Source organism: Rana temporaria, chromosome 11 (assembly GCF_905171775.1).
Source record: "Rana temporaria chromosome 11, aRanTem1.1, whole genome shotgun sequence".
In the NCBI taxonomy this organism is placed as follows: domain Eukaryota; kingdom Metazoa; phylum Chordata; class Amphibia; order Anura; family Ranidae; genus Rana; species Rana temporaria.
The window spans coordinates 18,877,923-18,896,129 of NC_053499.1; the positions used below are offsets into that span (position 1 = coordinate 18,877,923).

The 18,207-nt window shown below is 45.3% G+C and overlaps 1 protein-coding gene across 1 annotated transcript in view; it reads right to left on the reverse strand.

The window, feature by feature from the left end:
- Positions 1–837: 837 nt before the first annotated feature.
- Positions 838–18,207, reverse strand: part of LOC120917084 (catalase-like) — a 48,463-nt gene continuing 31,093 nt past the window's right edge. The window contains exons 8-13 of the mRNA XM_040328096.1: positions 14,532–14,684; positions 11,742–11,880; positions 9,212–9,342; positions 5,759–5,866; positions 3,483–3,563; positions 838–1,051 (exon numbers count right to left, since the gene is read on the reverse strand). Of these exons, the coding sequence (XP_040184030.1) occupies positions 995–1,051; positions 3,483–3,563; positions 5,759–5,866; positions 9,212–9,342; positions 11,742–11,880; positions 14,532–14,684 (669 nt within the window). The 3' untranslated portion in view covers positions 838–994. The remainder of the gene's footprint in view (positions 1,052–3,482; positions 3,564–5,758; positions 5,867–9,211; positions 9,343–11,741; positions 11,881–14,531; positions 14,685–18,207) is intronic.

Here is an 18,207-nt window from a genome sequence, read left to right on the forward strand (position 1 = left end):
CAGTCTCAAAGAATCATGTGACTTGGACAGCACAGGTGCTGAAACCTGATCTGACACTGCTTGTGCAGCACTGAGCATGTGCGAGATCTGCAAGGCTGAAATCCAGGAAGGCATACAGTCTGGCTTCATGATGCCCACACTTAAGATGGCCCCAGTCAATTTCTATTTTATAAAGTGTCTAAATGCTGTAACAACCTAACAAAAAACGGACCTTCGTTTACAGACTAACTTTACTAGAATACATTAAGCTTGTGTATTACAGGGGTATTTATATTTAAAAAGTGAAATTGTGGCCGAAACTCCGCTTTAATTATCAAATGAATTATTAGAGGAGTTTTTTCCTGCTGACCCTTGGACTGATGCCTACCCACCTGTAAGCAGGAAAACTATAGTAGATGGATTAATGCCATGCACCAGAGTATACACAGGGGGGGTGTAATACATAGGGGAAGCAACTTTATCATTCGGGGGGGGGGGGGACTATACAGGTAAAGCTAAAGCAGAAAAGCCTTTTTAAATAACCAATTTTAAATTAAAAATCAAAAACCACTCAGAATTCACACAGAAGAGCCCTGGGTCTGCCAGTGAAGTAGACCTGATCTTTCACTGCTGCCGTTTCACTTGCAGGTCCCCACGACTATAAAAAAAAAAAAAAAAAATTAAAAAACAAACACACACTCAGATGAGCCCATATCTCCGGCAATTTGCTTTCTCCCTCTGTCAGCATCTGCTTGGACTGTAGTACAACTGATTGGCTCCTTGTGCCGCTTCTTGCTTTCTAAATCTTAGCTCTGCTGTACGTAGTGGATATTAGTTAAAGTGTAGTTACTTACACCGTTTGAGTTTATAAAAAATTAATTTATTGATGCAAGAATAAATACAGAACACTAATTTGTCCCTTTTATATCTTCCTGGAGTTCAGCTTTAAATATACTGTAGATTTATAGATATATAAACTTTGAGAAGAAAGGCGTCGGAGAATCGTCACATGATCTCAGAAGAGATTGACCTGGCGGAGTATTGGTGCCTGTTCCGGCTGCTTCTGTTTTCCCTAGACAAGAGAGAGGACAGAAAAGTTAGAATTATGGTTATAGCAAATAATATCACATGCATCTCTTTAATAGGCCGAGGGCGTGTGAATAGTGCCCCCTGTGGGGACACGAGAGACCAGTGGTGGTCAACTTACTTGATAAAGGGGGATCTCAGATTCGGTCCCTGCCATCAAAGAGCTGAACTTTTCAATGAACAAAAAAATATGAGAGATGGTCAGAGACTGCAAACCATAGGAGAGATTACATATATCCATCTTATAGTTTTCAGTCGCCGACCACCTCCTGTCGCATGTTTGCAGTCTTTATTAAAGGGGTTGTAAAGGTACAATTTGTTTTACCTAACTAGCTGGATAAAGGCAAGCAAAGGGCCACATTTGGCCCTCGGGCCGCAGTTTGGAGACCACTGCCCTAATGAAAAAGGCTGCACACAGTGGTGGTGCATCCATAAAGGGCACACGGGCGCCGCCCCCTCTCCCCTGCCGTCCCTCTAGCACCATAGATAGATTCATGCAATGCATGAATCTATGGTCGCCACTGCTGCCCCCTATTCAGGGCACCTGTTTTACAGCGGCAGGGTATTTTTGGAAGCACCCGATTAGAGTCGTAGGTGCTAATGGGCATCCAAAAAGGTGAGCAGCGGGCGCCATGCTGCGCGTTCGTTGTTCCCTCAGTGAATCACTTTCCTAACACTGAACCACATCAGGTACTCGGGTCTGTTATCCGTCACCCGATTGGCTGAAACAGCATGGGTGTGTAAACAAGCATTTTAGATGCATATTTCAAGCGTTTACATGTGTATTCAAGCTTTAGGCATTTTTGTTTTAGCCAATGGAAATCCGAAAAAAAACACCAATTTTGCACAGACATTAAAAGCTATAAGGCCAAAAATGCCCAAATCTGTTTGCAAGTAGCTCATGTATCTTTTGGAACATCAGGCATGGGAGCTACAGGCACCTGAGGGCTTATATGCGAGTACAGTAGGTGCAGATTGATGCAGTGGTGGTAAACACTCATAGGTAGATTCAGGTACAATGGTGCAAACTTGCGGCGGCGTAGCTTAGCCTGTTCAGGCTACGCCGCCGTAAGTTAGCTAGGCAAGTACATGTTTCTCAATGTACTTGCCTGCTAATATATGGCGGCATAGCCTAAAGCGGGCGGGCGTAAGGGCGCCAAATTCAAATGTCTTGGAGGGGGGCGTGTTTTATGGTAATGAGGCTTGACCTCACGTTTTTTTTTTTTTTTTTTTTAATACGCATGCGCCGGGCGCCTACAATTCCCAGGGTGCATTGCGGCTAAGTCACCGCACGGGCCTATTTATTTCGACGTGGATGTAAACGACGTAAATCCCGATTCGCGGACGACTTACGCAAACGACGTAAAAAATTTGAATCTCGCGGCGGGAACGGCGGCCATACTTTAACATTGTTATTCCACCTAATAGATGGAATAACTTTAGGCCTGCTAATACCTTACGGAAACGGTTTAAAACTACTGCGGCGGCCGGGCGTACGTTCGTGAATCGGCGTATCAACTCATTTACATATTCTACGCCGACCGCAATGGAAGCGCCACCTAGCGGCCATCCGAAAAATTGCAACCTAAGATAGGACGGCGCAAGCCGTCTTATCTTAGATATGTTTAAGCGTATCTCTGAGCATACGCTTAAACATAAGTCGGCGTAGATTCTGAGTTAGGTCGGCTTATCTACTGATAGGTAGATTCAGGTAGAGTTAGGCCGACTTATCAGAGCCCAGATGCAGAAAACAGAATTGTATTGAAATTGAAGTTCAGTAATGCACAAGAAGCCCAGCGGGAACACAACCCTACCGGGCGCACTCACAGAATGTACAGCGATGAGCAGTAGCAGTAGGTCTCAGGTGTGCCGACAGCATCTGTCTAGACTCTGGAGGAGCGAAAGACAGATTGGCGATCCATACCCAAATGGGGAGGCTTCCAGGAAAGATGGCATATCCCGGCACTTTCTATACTCATCAGGAACTTCTCCCCAACCCTAAGCACTGCCCCCAACTGCCCCCACATGCAGAATGCACAGGAAATCTTGGAACTGACCCAAGATGGCTGCCAAAGTCGTTTGGGATGCCAGCGTTTGGATGCTGCCTCTCTATGACTGAGCAGATGATGGATGAGTGCCACCTGCAGTGGCAAAAATAGACTGCACCTGCCTACAGGCCACCATTTAAAAACATGGGAGTTTAAGGGTTTTGGAGCTTTGAGCTTCATCTACAAAATGCTTACTTTTGGTTCCAGAGCCACTGGTTGGGGAACACTAGTCTAAATATAATGTCAGTCCCATTGTACAACTCTCTAATACATGAGGACCAGAGGGTTCCTCAGAGCTCCTGGAACCCGTTTTACATTAACAGTCTCCTATCTTTCCAGTATCAGAGTTCGGTTAATAGTTTATTTTACCTGTTTTCCTGCTCCAAGGTTTTCAAGTTCAGACAAAACTCGGGCTCCGTAGTCAGGGTGCACATCGGAGAAATTCTTTACCTGGGAAACATACAGAATACATTTTAGTTGTCCAACGGAGATGGTAAAACCAACTAAAACATTTTTTTTTTACTTTTGGAAAGGAGTTAAAGCGGAGTTCCACCCAAAAGTGAAACTTCCGCTTAATCCACTCCTCGCCCCCTTACATGCCACATTTGGCATGTAATTTTTTTGGGGGGGGGAGTGGGGGCTTCAGGAGGAGTGGGACTTCCTCCTTCCGCCAAGGGGCTGCTAAGGCGAATAGCCTTTTGGCAGCCCCTCCCTGTAGGAGATCGCCTGAGACATGTGACAGGTCCCAGGCGATCACCTGTCCAATTGGATGGCGCAGCGCCGCTCGCTCATTCGCAGTGGGTGCCCGGCCGCAAAGCCGAAAGCTGTCACGGCCGGGTGCCCACACTTAGAATTAAGACGCTGGCCGGCGAGGGGGGGGGGGGAGGAGGAGAGGAGCGGAGCCCTGGCCGGCGCGTCGCTGGAATGTGGAGCAGGTGAGTGTATGTTTATTAAAAGCCAGCAGCTACACTTTTTGTAGCTGCTGACTTTTAATTAACATTAAAAATGACTGGAAAACCCCTTTAAGGGTTAGAATCCTTATCGTTGGGATTCCAATCAGGAAGCAAGTCCTGAGACCCCATTGGCCAGGGAGTCTTAGGACCCACTTCCTTTTCGGCCAGGGGAGGAAGAGGAGAAGACCCTAATAGCAAGGGAAAGGCCATAATAGGAACAATGTGTGCAGGAAGGACGGCTCACCCGCAACCACATCCAGCACTCCCTGGCCCGGACAGTGGAAGGAGGAGGGGAGATCAAAATATTATCCAGGCCAGGACTCATCACTTGCCTCCTAAGGTAAGGCGGCCTCTGATCGAAGACTTCCCGTTCATCCAGCGAAGGCTGCATTCAATGGGGCGCTGGCGAAGGCTGCATTCAATGGGGCCCTGGCGAAGGCTGCATTCAATGGGGCCCTGGCGAAGGCTGCATTCAATGGGGCCCTGGCGAAGGCTGCATTCAATGGGGCCCTGGCGAAGGCTGCATTCAATGGGGCCCTGGCGAAGGCTGCATTCAATGGGGCCCTGGCGAAGGCTGCATTCAATGGGGCCCTGGCGAAGGCTGCATTCAATGGGGCCCTGGCGAAGGCTGCATTCAATGGGGCCCTGGCGAAGGCTGCATTCAACGGGGCACTTCATTAAAAAAGGTGGGGCATACATGGGCAGGGAAAAAGCGGCGGAGCCAGGGTTGTGGCAAAATTAGGTTTCGTCTAGGGTGTCAGTCCTGTAAGTATGACAATTATATTGATCTTTGTCTTATTGCAATTGTTAAAGCCCAATTGCATCTTTACCTTTCCTTTTGTTGTCAAGACGGATGAAATACAAGCCTAGTCGCATTTCCCCTTTTCATATACAGATATAAGCCCTATACCTTGCATTCAAGATTATTTATCTGTTTATATTCTTTTACCTTGTTGCTTTAACAGGAAACAGCTTAAAGTATAACTTTTTTCAGTTTCCGATAGCGTTGAGGGGGATTAGAACCCATGTCAGTTTTTATTGTTGTCTGCGCCCCCTGTTAGGGAGATTCACCCCTCTCTGTTCACCATTATCAATGAAAGTGAAAACAAAAAGAAAATCCTACATTTTGGGTTGTCCCCAGGAAAGTAATAAAGGGGAAATGGGGACACTAGTTCTGGTGACCTGGGGGACCCCAAAGGATTCCCACTTGCAGAGATTTTCTCTCACATCCTGTTTGGCTATGGGACAAAGTGAAAAGGGAAGTCACCGCAATGGGACAGAGGTGACAAATCTGACAGGGTGTATCAACCTTAACCCCCCCCCCCCCCCATTTAGAATAAAGATGTTTTGCTTACAGTTCCATCACATCTAATGCCGCGTACACACGATCGTTTTTCGGGTTGGGAAAAAAAAAAAAAAAAAAAAAAAAAGGACGTTTTTCAGCCTCTAGAAAAAAATATATTTTTTTCAACTTCATCATTAAAAACGGCCTTGCCTGCACACGATAGTGAAAAAAAATGCTCTAGCAAAGCGCGGTGACGTACAACACGTACAACGACACTATAAAGGGGAAATTGACTTGCAGTTCAAAACCATTGCATGGTTTACAATATTCTGTGGAAGAGATAGTGCTAAAAAATAATAAAAAAAGAAAATATAACCCACTGTAAAAATAGATCAATGATAACTCACGGCTCTCTTCTGAATGAAGAGTTGGGCACCTGCCAGGCTCCTTGCAATATTCTGACACAGCGTCTGTCGCTCGGCTGCATCCAGGGCAATGAGATAGAATGTTCGGACCTGGGTAAAGAATCATGGCAGAGATTGGTTACAGTACAACAGGAATAAGTCTAGTCCATAGTCCCATCATTGGCACAAAGAACATGGGGAGAGTTCAAGATAGTTAATAGTTTAAAGGGGTTGTAAAGATTTGTTTTTTATTCTCTAAATAGGTTCCTTTAAGCTAGTGCATTGTTGGTTCACTTACCTTTTCCTTCTAAATGTTTCCCCCCCCTTTGTCTGAATTTCTCACTTCCTGTTTCTCCTCGGTAAGCTTGCCCCCATCATCTGAGTTGTTCTGGCTGGGGGTTATTCAGCGTGCTCGCCCCCTCCCTTGGGACTACATCTCTGCGGGGAAGTAGTCCCAAAGGGGGGGCGAGCACGCTGACTTATAACCCCCAGCCAGAACAACTCGGATGTTCGGGGCAAGCTTACTGAGGATAATGCACTAGCTTAAAAGGAACTGAACCTTTGCAACCCCTTTAACTAGGGTTGTCCCGATACCACTTTTTTAGGACCGAGTACCGATACTTTTTTTCAAGTAGTCGCCGATACCGAATACCGATACTTTTTTTAAATGTGTCCCCAAATGCAGCCATGTCCCCCCCATATGCAGCCATGTCCTCCACATATGCAGCCATGTCCCTCTAGCCATGTCCCTCACATATGCAGCCATGTCCCTCTAGCCATGTCCCTCACATATGCAGCAATGTCCCTCTAGCCATGTCCCTCACATATGCAGCCATGTCCCTCTAGCCATGTCCCTCACATATGCAGCAATGTCCCTCTAGCCATGTCCCTCACATATGCAGCCATGTCCCTCACATATGCAGCAATGTCCCTCTAGCCATGTCCTTCACATATGCAGCCATGTCCCTCACATATGCAGCAATGTCCCTCACATATGCAGCAATGTCCCTCTAGCCATGTACCTCACATATGCAGCAATGTCCCTCTAGCCATGTCCCTCGATGTGGCGGCACGATGCGGCAGGAGCGGCGGGGGGGGGAAGGGGGGGGAAGTATTCTATTTAGGTATCGGGGGTATTTGCGCGAGTACGAGTACTCCCGCAAATACTCGGTATCGGTCCCGATACCGATACTGGTATCGGTATCTGGACAACCCTACCTTTAACCACTTAACCCCCGGACCATATTGCTGGTCAAAGACCAGAGCACTTTTTGCGATTCGGCACTGTCGCTTTAACTGACAATTGCGCGGTCGGGCGACGTGGCTTCCAAACAAAATTGGCGTCCTTTTTTCCCCACAAATAGAGCTTTCTTTTGGTGGTATTTGATCACCTCTGCGGTTTTTAGTTTTTGCGCTATAAACAAAAATAGAGCGACAATTTTGAAAAAAAAAATTAATATTTTTAACTTTTTGCTGTAATAAATATCCCCCAAAAATATATAAAAACAACATTTTTTTCCCTCAGTTTAGGCCGATACGTATTCTTCTACATATTCTACAAAAAAAAAAAAAAAAAAAGCGCAATAAGCGTTTATTGATTGGTTTGCGCAAAAAAGTTATAGCGTTTACAAAATAGGGGGTATTTTTATGGCATTTTTATTATTATTTTTTTTACTAGTAATGGCGGCGATCAGCGATTTTTTTATCGGTACTGCGACATTATGGCGGACACTTTTGACACATTTTTGGGACCATTGGCATTTTTATAGCGATCGCTGCTATAAAAATGCATTGGATTACTATAAAAATGCCACTGGCAGTGAAGGGGTTAACACTAGGGGGCGGGGAAGGGGTCAAGTATGTCCCTGGGTGTGTTCTAACTGTAGGGGGGGTGGACTTATATGGGGAAATTACTGATCTTCTGTTCATACATTGTATGAACAGAAGATCGGCATTTCTCTCCCTGACAGGACCGGGAGCTGTGTGTTTACACACACACAGCTCCCGGTCCCCGCTCTGTAACGAGTGATCGCGTGTGCCCGGCGACGATCGGGCCCGCCGGGCACTGGAGTCGGCGCGAGCGGGGGGCGCGCGCCTGCAGCGGCACGCACGCGTCCCTAGTGGCCTGCGCGAGAGCCGACGTATAGCTACGGGCTCTCGTGCAGGGGAGCGGACCTGCCGCCATAAAACGACGGCGGCTGGTCGGCAACCAGTTAAACCCTTCCAAAAGGGTAAACAGCGGGCGCACTGCTGCACATTTGCCGATTACTCAGTGGTGTGTTAGGGAAGAGATACATCGCTTCCCTGACACTGACCCGCCTCTCAGCCAATCAGGTTGCTCAGGTCTGGTTACCTGTCACCCGATTGGCTGAAACATTGGGGACACTATTGGACGCCTGATGGGAGGAGAGGACAGGAGTGCAGGAAACCTGAAGGACACCGCTTGTTGCCGTCATCCTTTGCCCCACAAGACAGGGTACGTGCCGGGCAGACAGCGAGTGGGCGGGGGGAGCACACACACTGGCAGCGTTTGATGGGCACAGTGGCAGCAATTGATGGGCACAGTGGCAGCAATTGATGTGTTTTTTTCCCAATTTTTTTTTAGCACCAGCCTCCACTGATCAGGGCCATGGTTTATTAATTATTTAGGAGCTCTTTGTCGGATAGTTAATAAAGTAAAAGGTATAATTTGTTCCATCATTATTCAGGACAGAGTTTTTTTTATTCTTAGTTATTCAGGGGCAGAAGTCATTTGTTGAATGCTGACCAAGGCAATTTATTTTGGATCATGATTAATCGGAACATGCTTTATTTTGTACCTTAGTCAGACAGGAGCAGATATCTCCCTAGATTTAGGAACAGGGCCCATTTTTATCAATGATTAATTAGAAACTGCATTTATTTTGCAAATTTAAAATCAACAGCAGGTTTTTCTTCTTTCTTTCGAAATAATGGGGTAAAACAAAATAATAAAATTTCAGTTCATGGCTTGAAAATATTAAATAAGAAATAAACATTTCAATAACAGGGGGGAAGAAAAGTATGATGATTCGTTCCACAACCATTTATTCATAGGTCCTTCAGTTTATAGTCCATATAAAAAGATTATAGCAATGTGATTGGTTGTGTAACCATAAAATGTCCCTCCACAAGGGGATTAAAAGCAAAATCCAGCAGGAGCCACAGAGTATAAAAGAGAAGAGAGGCGCCTCTACGTGTAGCAATATGTTGCACCTTCATTAAATGTAACCATATTGCTACACTTAGAGGCGCCTCTCTTCTATTTTATACTCTGTTGTGACATGACGCTACTCTTATATCAAGACATCGCTTGTATATCAAGTCAAAATGTATTAAAAATGTTTGCTTGTCTTGCAAAACGCTCTCAAACCAAGTTACTCTCAAACCAAGGTTTTACTGTACAGTTTTAATTATTATAGATGTGGTATATATTACCTGGGACACATTATCTTCATTGCAGTCATCGTACCTGGCGACATCCCCAGATAAATGTACAGGGGTTGGTAGAAACTCTCTTGATTGTTCGGGGCCACCAAAGCTGTTTGGGTAGTAGTTTGGTGCATTTCCTTAAAGAGTAATTCCACAAAACAAGTCAATTCGTGTTGCGTCATTCATAATATATATATATATATATAATTTTATTATATTTGTTGTAGAACTAAACATCTGGGGCCAGATTCTCAAAGGACTTACGACGGCGTATCCCCACGTACGCCGTCGTAAGTCTGAATCTGACCGGTCGTATCTATGCGCCTGATTCTTTGAATCAGTTACGCATTAATTTGGCCAAGATACGAGCGGCGTAAGTCTCCTACGCCGTCGTATCTTGGGTGCAATTTTTACGCTGGCCGCAAGGGGTGCTTCCGTAGATTTACGCGCCGAATATGTAAATTGGGTAGATACGCCGATTCACGAACGTACTTGCGCCCGCTACGCCGTTTACGTTAGGCTTACGTCCAGCGTAAAGTTACCCCTGCTATATGAGGAGCAGCCAATCCAAAGTATGGACGTCGGAACAAGCGAATTTTTTTACGTCGTTTACGTAAGTCGTACGTGAATGGGGATGTGCATAGGTTACGTTCACGTCACAGGCATTGAGCCGGCGTATCTTAGGGAGTAAATTCGACGTGATACTGGGCATGCGCCGTACGATTGGCGCTTCATTTGCATGGGGTCACGGCTCATTTTAATAAAACACGCCCACCTCTTCCACATTTGTGAATACTGCACTTGCCTATCTAAGTTGCGGAGGCGTAGCGTAAATAGGATACGCTACGCCCGCACAAAGATACGCTCTCCTACGTGAATCTGGCCCCAGGTCTCTTTGGGTGAACATTTAACAAATGCTGTTGGAAACATTTGCAAAAGATTTCTTCTATTACAATGGGAAAATAGACATGGTTGTATATTGGGCTAATGTCAATGCGGCAATTGGAAAATGTATACCTTTTTCGCTGCTTCCATTGTTTTCCTAGGGTTTTGGTCAAACTTTGCCAAACAGCTGTGTAGATAAGGGTCAACAATAGCTTGCCCTTTTAATATACACCATGTTGGCAAAAGTAGTATTGGGAAGCCTGCTTTTACACGCACATGAATTTTAATGGCATCCCAGTCTTAGTCCGTAGGGTTCAATATTGAGTTGGCCCCGCCCTTTGCAGCTATAACAGCTTCAACTCCTCTGAGAAGGCCGTCCACAAGGTTTAGGAATGTGCTTTCTTCCAGAAGTGCACTTGTGGGGGTCAGGCACTGATGTTGGACAAGAAGGCCTGGCTCGCGGTCTCCGCTCCAATTCATCTCAAAAGTGTTCCATCGGGTTGAGGTCAGGACTTTGTGCAGGCCAGTCAACTTCCTCCACCCCAAACTTGTGCGACTTGTCATGCAACTTTGGACATCAAAGTTGCATGACAAATCATTCCCCAACGATAACCAGTCATATATGCGCGACTTAAAGTTGCAGCAACTTCAGAGTAGTTCATGCACTACTACTTTGGTCAGACTTTCATGCAACTGCTGAGAAGTCTATGGCCCTCAAGTTGCATGAAAGTTGTACCTGAATGTTATACAATGCAACTTGTGTGCAACAGGTCTCCATTATCACTGGTCAAAGCCAAAGTTGCATCCAAGTTGTACCCATTAAAAGTAGCACTCAAAAGTCGGTGCAACATTGGAGTTGTACAAGTGTAAATGGAGCCTTTATGTATTGGCATATTGGTGGGAATTATGTGTAAAGGGTTCATTTGAAGGGTTGGATTTCGTTTTAGGCATTTAAGTTAAGTGTTAAACAATAGTTTAAAGTGGAGTTCCACCCATAAATATAACATTACATAAGTAGTTTTAAAAAAAATGTCATTAGTCCTTTACGAAAAAAAAAATATTTTTTAGATGCCTTCAAAGTGTTGTTGCTAGGCAGAATAGTTAATCTTCCCTCTTCCTGCACCTAGGTGCTTAATGCTTCCTAACCTACACCGCACAGACTCCTGGGAATGTAGTGGGTTTAACTTTCCAGGAGTCTGTGCACTCCCCAGTCTCAAAGAATCATGTGACTTGGACAGCACAGGTGCTGAAACCTGATCTGACACTGCTTGTGCAGCACTGAGCATGTGCGAGATTTTCAAGGCTGAAATCCAGGAAGTCATACAGTCTGGCTTCATGATGCCCACACTTAAGATGGCCCCAGTCAATTTCTATTTTATAAAGTGTCTAAATGCTGTAACAACCTAACAAAACAGACCTTAGTTTACAGACTAACTTTACTAGAATACATTAAGCTTGTGTATTACAGGGGTATTTATATTTAAAAAGTGAAATTGTGGCCGGAACTCCGCTTTAAGTGTAAGGTTGTGGATGATAAGGAGATAATGCTCTCCCGGTCTCCCCACTCCATATGCCAACTATATTGCAAAAACAAGAGAGACCAATGTTCCACAAGCTTCGGATTGTGTAATTTAGAACATATATACAATACCTTGATTGTTACCCATCGCCATAAAACCATCTCTTTGATAGTTCGCTACTTTCGCTAGCTTGGGACAATTTACTGGGATCTGTTGGTGGTTAACGCCTAGCCTATACCGCAGGGCATCAGGATACGTAGCCATGCGTGCCTAGGGGAAAAATGACAAATATTCTGTTAGTACATAATAATTCAGCATAGACATCTGTGATAAGAACCACCACCAGCCAGCTAAAGCCATTTTGTGTGGCGTAGATATAACTGATCAGCTGGAAAAAAACGATTTCTGACAAGATTACTTAACCACTTAAGCCCCGGGCCAAAATGCAACTAAAGGACCAGGCCCCTTTTTGCGATTCGGCACTGCGTCGCTTTAACTGACAATTGCGCGGTCGTGCGACGTGGCTCCCAAACAAAATTGGCGTGCTTTTTTTCCCCACAAATAGAGCTTTCTTTTGGTGGTATTTGATCACCTCTGCTGGTTTTATTTTTTGCGCTATAAACAAAAATAGAGCGACAATTTTGAAAAAAAATTCAATATTTTTTACTTGTTGCTATAATAAATATCCCCCAAAAATATATAAAAAAAAACGATTTTTTTCCTCAGTTTAGACCGATACGTATTCTACCTATGTTTGGTAAAAAAAACGAAAAAAAAAAAAAAAAATCGCAATAAGCGTTTATTGATTCGTTTGCGCAAAGTTTATAGCGTTTACAAAATAGGGGATTGTTTTATTGCATTTTTATTAATTTTTTTTTACTACCAATAGCGGCGATCAGCGATTTTTTTCGTGACTGCAACATTATGGCGGACACTTCGGACAATTTTGACACATTTTTGGGACCATTGTCATTTTCACAGCAAAAAATGCATTTAAAATGCATTGTTTACTGTGAAAATTACAATTCCAGTTTGGGAGTTAACCACCAGGGGGCGCTGATGGGGTTATGTGTGACCTCATGTGTGTTTACAACTGTAGGGGGGTGTGACATCATCGATTGCGATTCCCTATATAAGGGAACACACGATCGATGACAGCGCCACAGTGAAGAACGGGGAAGCCGTGTTTACACACAGCTCTCCCCGTTCTTCAGCTCCGGGGACCGATCGCGGGACTCCAGCGGCGATCGGGTCCGCCAGTCCCGCGGCCACGGAGCTTCAGACCGGGTCGCGGGTGCGCGACCTGCGGCTGGGCATTATACAATCACGTACAGGTACGTGATTGTGCCCAACCGTGCCATTCTGCCAACGTACAACGGCGTTAGGCGGTCCTTAAGTGGTTAAAGCCCTTTTGTCGTAGATATGGGGCTCATCCCCCAGATACAAACTGGACTGTTACTGACTTATGATTAAGATGCTGGCAGTTTGAGTCAGAGGGGTTGATTTACTAAATGCAAATAGACTGTTCACTTTGCAAGGTAATTTTTCCCAGTGCTTAGCAAATGTGGTGAAGCGCTATTGAAATTTTGCTTGCACATGATTGGGTATTCTTTGCAGAGTGAGATTTCCCCACATTCATTAAAATCTGGGGGGGGGGGGGGGAATTCTATTGCAAAGTGAACAGTCTAATTGCCAGGGATGGACTGGCCATCGGGACTACCAGGAGTTTCCCGGTGGGCCGATTGGTCAGTGGGCCGGCTTGGCTGTGTCACTCACTCGTCTCTCTGATCTGTCACATTTACGCTAATGCTTATGCCTGCACCCGTCGGCGCCAGCCAATAGCCTTCATCGTGGCCAGGGGACTCTGATGGTAATGGGGACTGCTGATGGGGAAACTGATGCAAGGGGTTGCTGTTGGGGACACACAAAATTAAAGTGGGTCGGTCTGGATGAAGTCTAGGACCACATTTTTGCCCCAGTCCAGCCCTGCTAATTGCCTTGGTGCATAGAGGCAGGCAGGTCGGAACCCGACAGGCAAAGCAAGCAATTGCCTGGGGCCCTCGAGCTGGCCAGGGGCCCCAGCAGGGAGGGCCCTTGCCGCACCGCTGCGTCCTCCTGCAGTCCGGTCGGCCGATTCAGGTTCCTGTTCCTGGCCGGACTGACAGGAAGCGCACACACTGAGTGTTCACTTCCTTTCAGTCCGGCGCCGGGAACAGCAAACTGAATCTCCTGTACCGCGCGGTTATGGTGCACGGCCGACTGGACTGCAGGAGGACGCAGCGGTGCGGCAAGGGCCCTCCCTGCTGGTGCCCCTGTGCGGACACCAACATATGCCGAAAGTGTGCGTGTGAGGCGGAGGATAGAGGTAAGCTGCCAACACCACCCCCCCCCCCCGCTTCTCAACTACTTGAAAAGTCACTTTTTGCTTGGGGCCCCCAAATGTCTTTAAACGGCCCTGCATAGAGGGGATCATAGAAGAGATGCTATTGAATCTGACTCAATGAGGGGAATCTATCAAAACTGGAGGATCCCGAATCTGGAGCAACTGCGCATGGCAACCAATCAGCTTCCATCTTCAGTGACGTTTTGTAAAATGAACGATAGAAGCCCATTAGTTGCCACACACAGCTGCCCCAGACTGTTTGCTGCAGTTTTAGTACATTTCCCCCCCCCAGTGTGTTCAGAAACAGAGCATTGTAGATAAAGGGTTAATTTCAAGCTATAGGTCCAAAACTTTAGAGTGCATCCAGTATTGAAAAAAATCTAACAAAAAACTAAAATGTTTTACTTAATTTACATATATAAGACATGTATTGATCTGATGCCCAGATTTTAACTCATGATGACATCATTGATCCATTTGGCTTTAATATGACCCGTGTGTGCCCCCCCCTATGTAGACTATATAAGTGATATCTTACATGCAGCATCTTGTCAGGACTGGGTTCTATTCCGGGTACCAGATTATGTGGGGAAAATGCGATCTGTTCAACTTCAGCAAAGTAATTCTCTGGGTTTTTGTTCAATGTGAACTTGCCCACTGGTATCAATGGGAACTGTGCATCGGGCCAAACCTGCAACAAAATGACAAAAAATAAATACAAAAATTACTAAATCCTCAAAAGCATATCTCAAGGAAAAAAAAAAAAATGGCCCAGATTCTCGTTCATGGGCGTTAAACTCTGCGGGCGTAACGTATCTCATTTACGTTACGCCGCCGCAAGTTTTACAGGCAAGTGCTTGATTCACAAAGAACTTACCTGTAAAGTTGCGGAGGCGTAGCGTAAATCACCCAGCGCAAGCCCGCCTAATTCAAATTAGCCGGGTAGGGGGCGTGGAGCATTTAAATTAAGCGCGTTCCCACGCCGAACGTACTGCGCATGCGCCGTCCCGAAAATATCCCACGGTGCATTGCTCCAAATGACGTCGCAAGGACGTCATTGGTTTCGACGTGAACGTAAATGGCGTCCAGACCCATTCACGGACGACTTACGCAAGCAACGTAATTTTTTTAATTTTGATGCGGGAACGACGGCCATACTTAACATTGGTTGCCCCTCATATAGCAGGGGCAACCTTACGCCGCGCAAATGTTACGTAAACGTCGTAACTTCACTGTGTCGACCGCGCGTACGTTCGGGAATTCGCGGATCTAGCCAATTTGCATACTCGCCGGGGAAAACGACGGAGGCGAAAAAAAAATTGCATTTAAGATCCGACAGCGCAAGAGCCTTACGCCTGTCCGATCTAATGGATATCTATGCGTAACTGATTCTAATGCCGCGTACACACCATCACTTTATGTGATGAAAAAAAATGACGTTTTTAAAAACGTCACTTTAATTGACCGTGTGTGGGGGAAAACGTTGTTTTATGTCTTGTAAAAAACGAGCAAAAAAAATTGAAGCATGCTTCAATTTTATGTGTCGTTTTTCAAAAGTGCACTTTTTACTTCACAGAAATTGACCGTGTGTAGCAAAAAACTTCGTTTTCTAGGACGTTTTTTCATCCACGCATGCCCAGAAGCTACTTATGAAGCGAGCTTCAATGGAAAAACGTGGTGAGAACGTAACCTCACTTTGCAAGAACATTGTGAGAAAAACGATGGTGTGTAGGCAACTTCGTCTTTGAAAATTGAAGTTTTAAAAACGTCATTTTTTACTTCACAGAAAGTGTCGTTTTTTTTCATCACATAAAGTGATGGTGTGTATGCGGCATAACAATCAGTCGCATAGATACGACGGTCCAGATCAGGACTTACGACGGCGTACATGGCGTTGCGCCGTCGTAAGCCCTTTGTGAATCTGGGCCAATATATTTAGCACATATACACGGACACAGGGAGGTTGAGATCCCCTCAGATCAAGAGCAAGTGCACAAGACAATACGCTACTCCAGGTGAGTGTAATCTCCAGATGGACCGAGTAAAACTGGGTGCTACTTCCAGCTTGCTTCCATAGAGACAGGATACAAACTAGAAAACGGCTGCAGTCCAAAAAGGGTTTTTATCCCATAATGTGCAAAAAACTGACACCAGGACACAGTCAAGTAATGCAGGTTGACCCGTTTCACATGGTTTTGAGGAAGCACAATGTGTGAAACACGTCAACCTGTGTTACCTTACTGTATCCTGGTGCCAGTTTTTTTGCACTTTTGCCGCCATCAGGGGGGTACAGGCAGTACACCTGTAAGGGGCCCGGATGGCAACCCCACTTTTATTTTTTTTATTTAAAGGGCCCAGAGGTCCCCAGATGGCACCCCCCCCCTTTTTTATATATATATATATATATATATATATATATATATATATATATATATATATATATATATATATATATATATATATATATATATATATATATATATATATATATATATATATATATATATATATATATATATATATATATATATATAAATAAAAATAACATTTCTTTTTCTGATTTTTTTTATATTTATTTTTTAATTATATTTTTATTAAAGGGCACAGAGGTCCCCAGGGCGCTGGATGGCACACCCCCCCCCCCCCCTTTTTTTTAAACATTTTTTTTTTTTGGTAAAGGCCCCCCCCCGCGTCTCAAGGTTCTCAATTAGCCGCCGGTGGCACCCACCCGCTTCTCAATTCGCGCCCCCCGCTCAATTTAAGGCGGCAGCACCCCCCCCCCCGCTTCAGGGGGCCCATGCCTGAAGCTGTGTAAGGGGCCCCATAATTCCTGATGGCGGTCCTGATCAAGGACATGGTTCTGAATAAAACATCATTGACTGAGTCCATGCACACATCACCCAGGATCCTTTCACCAACACGTTACTGAGATACAGTGGCGGCCCGTCCATAGGGGGCGCCCGGGCGCCGCCCCCCCCCCCCTCCCCAAGTCAGTTAAAAAATTATAATATAAAAAAAAAAAAATTTTTTAAACATGTCCCTTTAAAAAAAAAATGCAAAAAAGGTCCTTATGTGCACTGTGTCAGGCGCCGGGTGCAGTTCGGTACGAGTAGCGCCACGTCTGTGCAATCACAAGATTGCAGACGAGGCGCTACATTGGCAGGAAAAAAATGCATTTGTGGCGGAGCCGATCGCGCCACTTGCTTCCGGCGTATTGAACTATATTGTGGCCGGGCGGGAGCACTGCACCCAGTATATTGCTGTGCATAGTGCCGACATCAGGAAGTGACGTCGGCACTCTGCATCTCAGAGGGACGCATCCCCGTCAGCCACACATCCCCGTGAGAGCCAGCCGTTCTACAGGTACAGAAGCAGGCTCATCATTAGCAAAAGTGTCCCTGTTTGTTGAATACAGAAGGGTGCATCACAGTCGTAGTGAAGGAATCAGTGCAGTGATAAATGAAATGGTGACATGCAACCAGAGGGGTCATAGCAAGAGGAAAGGGTGAGGATCATGTGCAGTGGAGTGTGGGGGTTGGTATGCGGGATGGTGGAGGTACTATGATCTGATCTGAGCAGAGAAAAGCGTGTGTTATCCTGTCAGTGTCATACAGCAGCATCTTGTACTGTGATCTGTGATGATCGGACTGCAGGTGGAGGGAGATCTGCTTCTGTGTCCCGGGAATCAACTCTGCCCTAAAATCAGCCATTCACCCGACAGTGTGCTGCTGTGTCAGAGACATGTGTCAGGCAGGAGAGGGGAGAGAAGGGGGGGCCATGGGGGACTGATCTAATGCTTCTCTTATTCATTACTAAATCCCTGGTGAAGGACAGTGATACATCTCCCTCTCTCTCATCTATCTATCTTCCTATCTATATGTCTCTCTAGTCTATCTATCTTCCTATCTATCTATCTTCCTATCTATCTATCTTCCTATCTATCTATCTTCCTATCTATCTATCTTCCTATCTATCTATCTTCCTATCTATCTATCTTCCTATCTATCTATCTTCCTATCTATCTATCTTCCTATCTATCTATCTTCCTATCTATCTATCTTCCTATCTATCTATCTTCCTATCTATCTATCTTCCTATCTATCTATCTTCCTATCTATCTATCTTCCTATCTATCTATCTTCCTATCTATCTATCTTCCTATCTATCTATCTTCCTATCTATCTATCTTCCTATCTATCTATCTTCCTATCTAT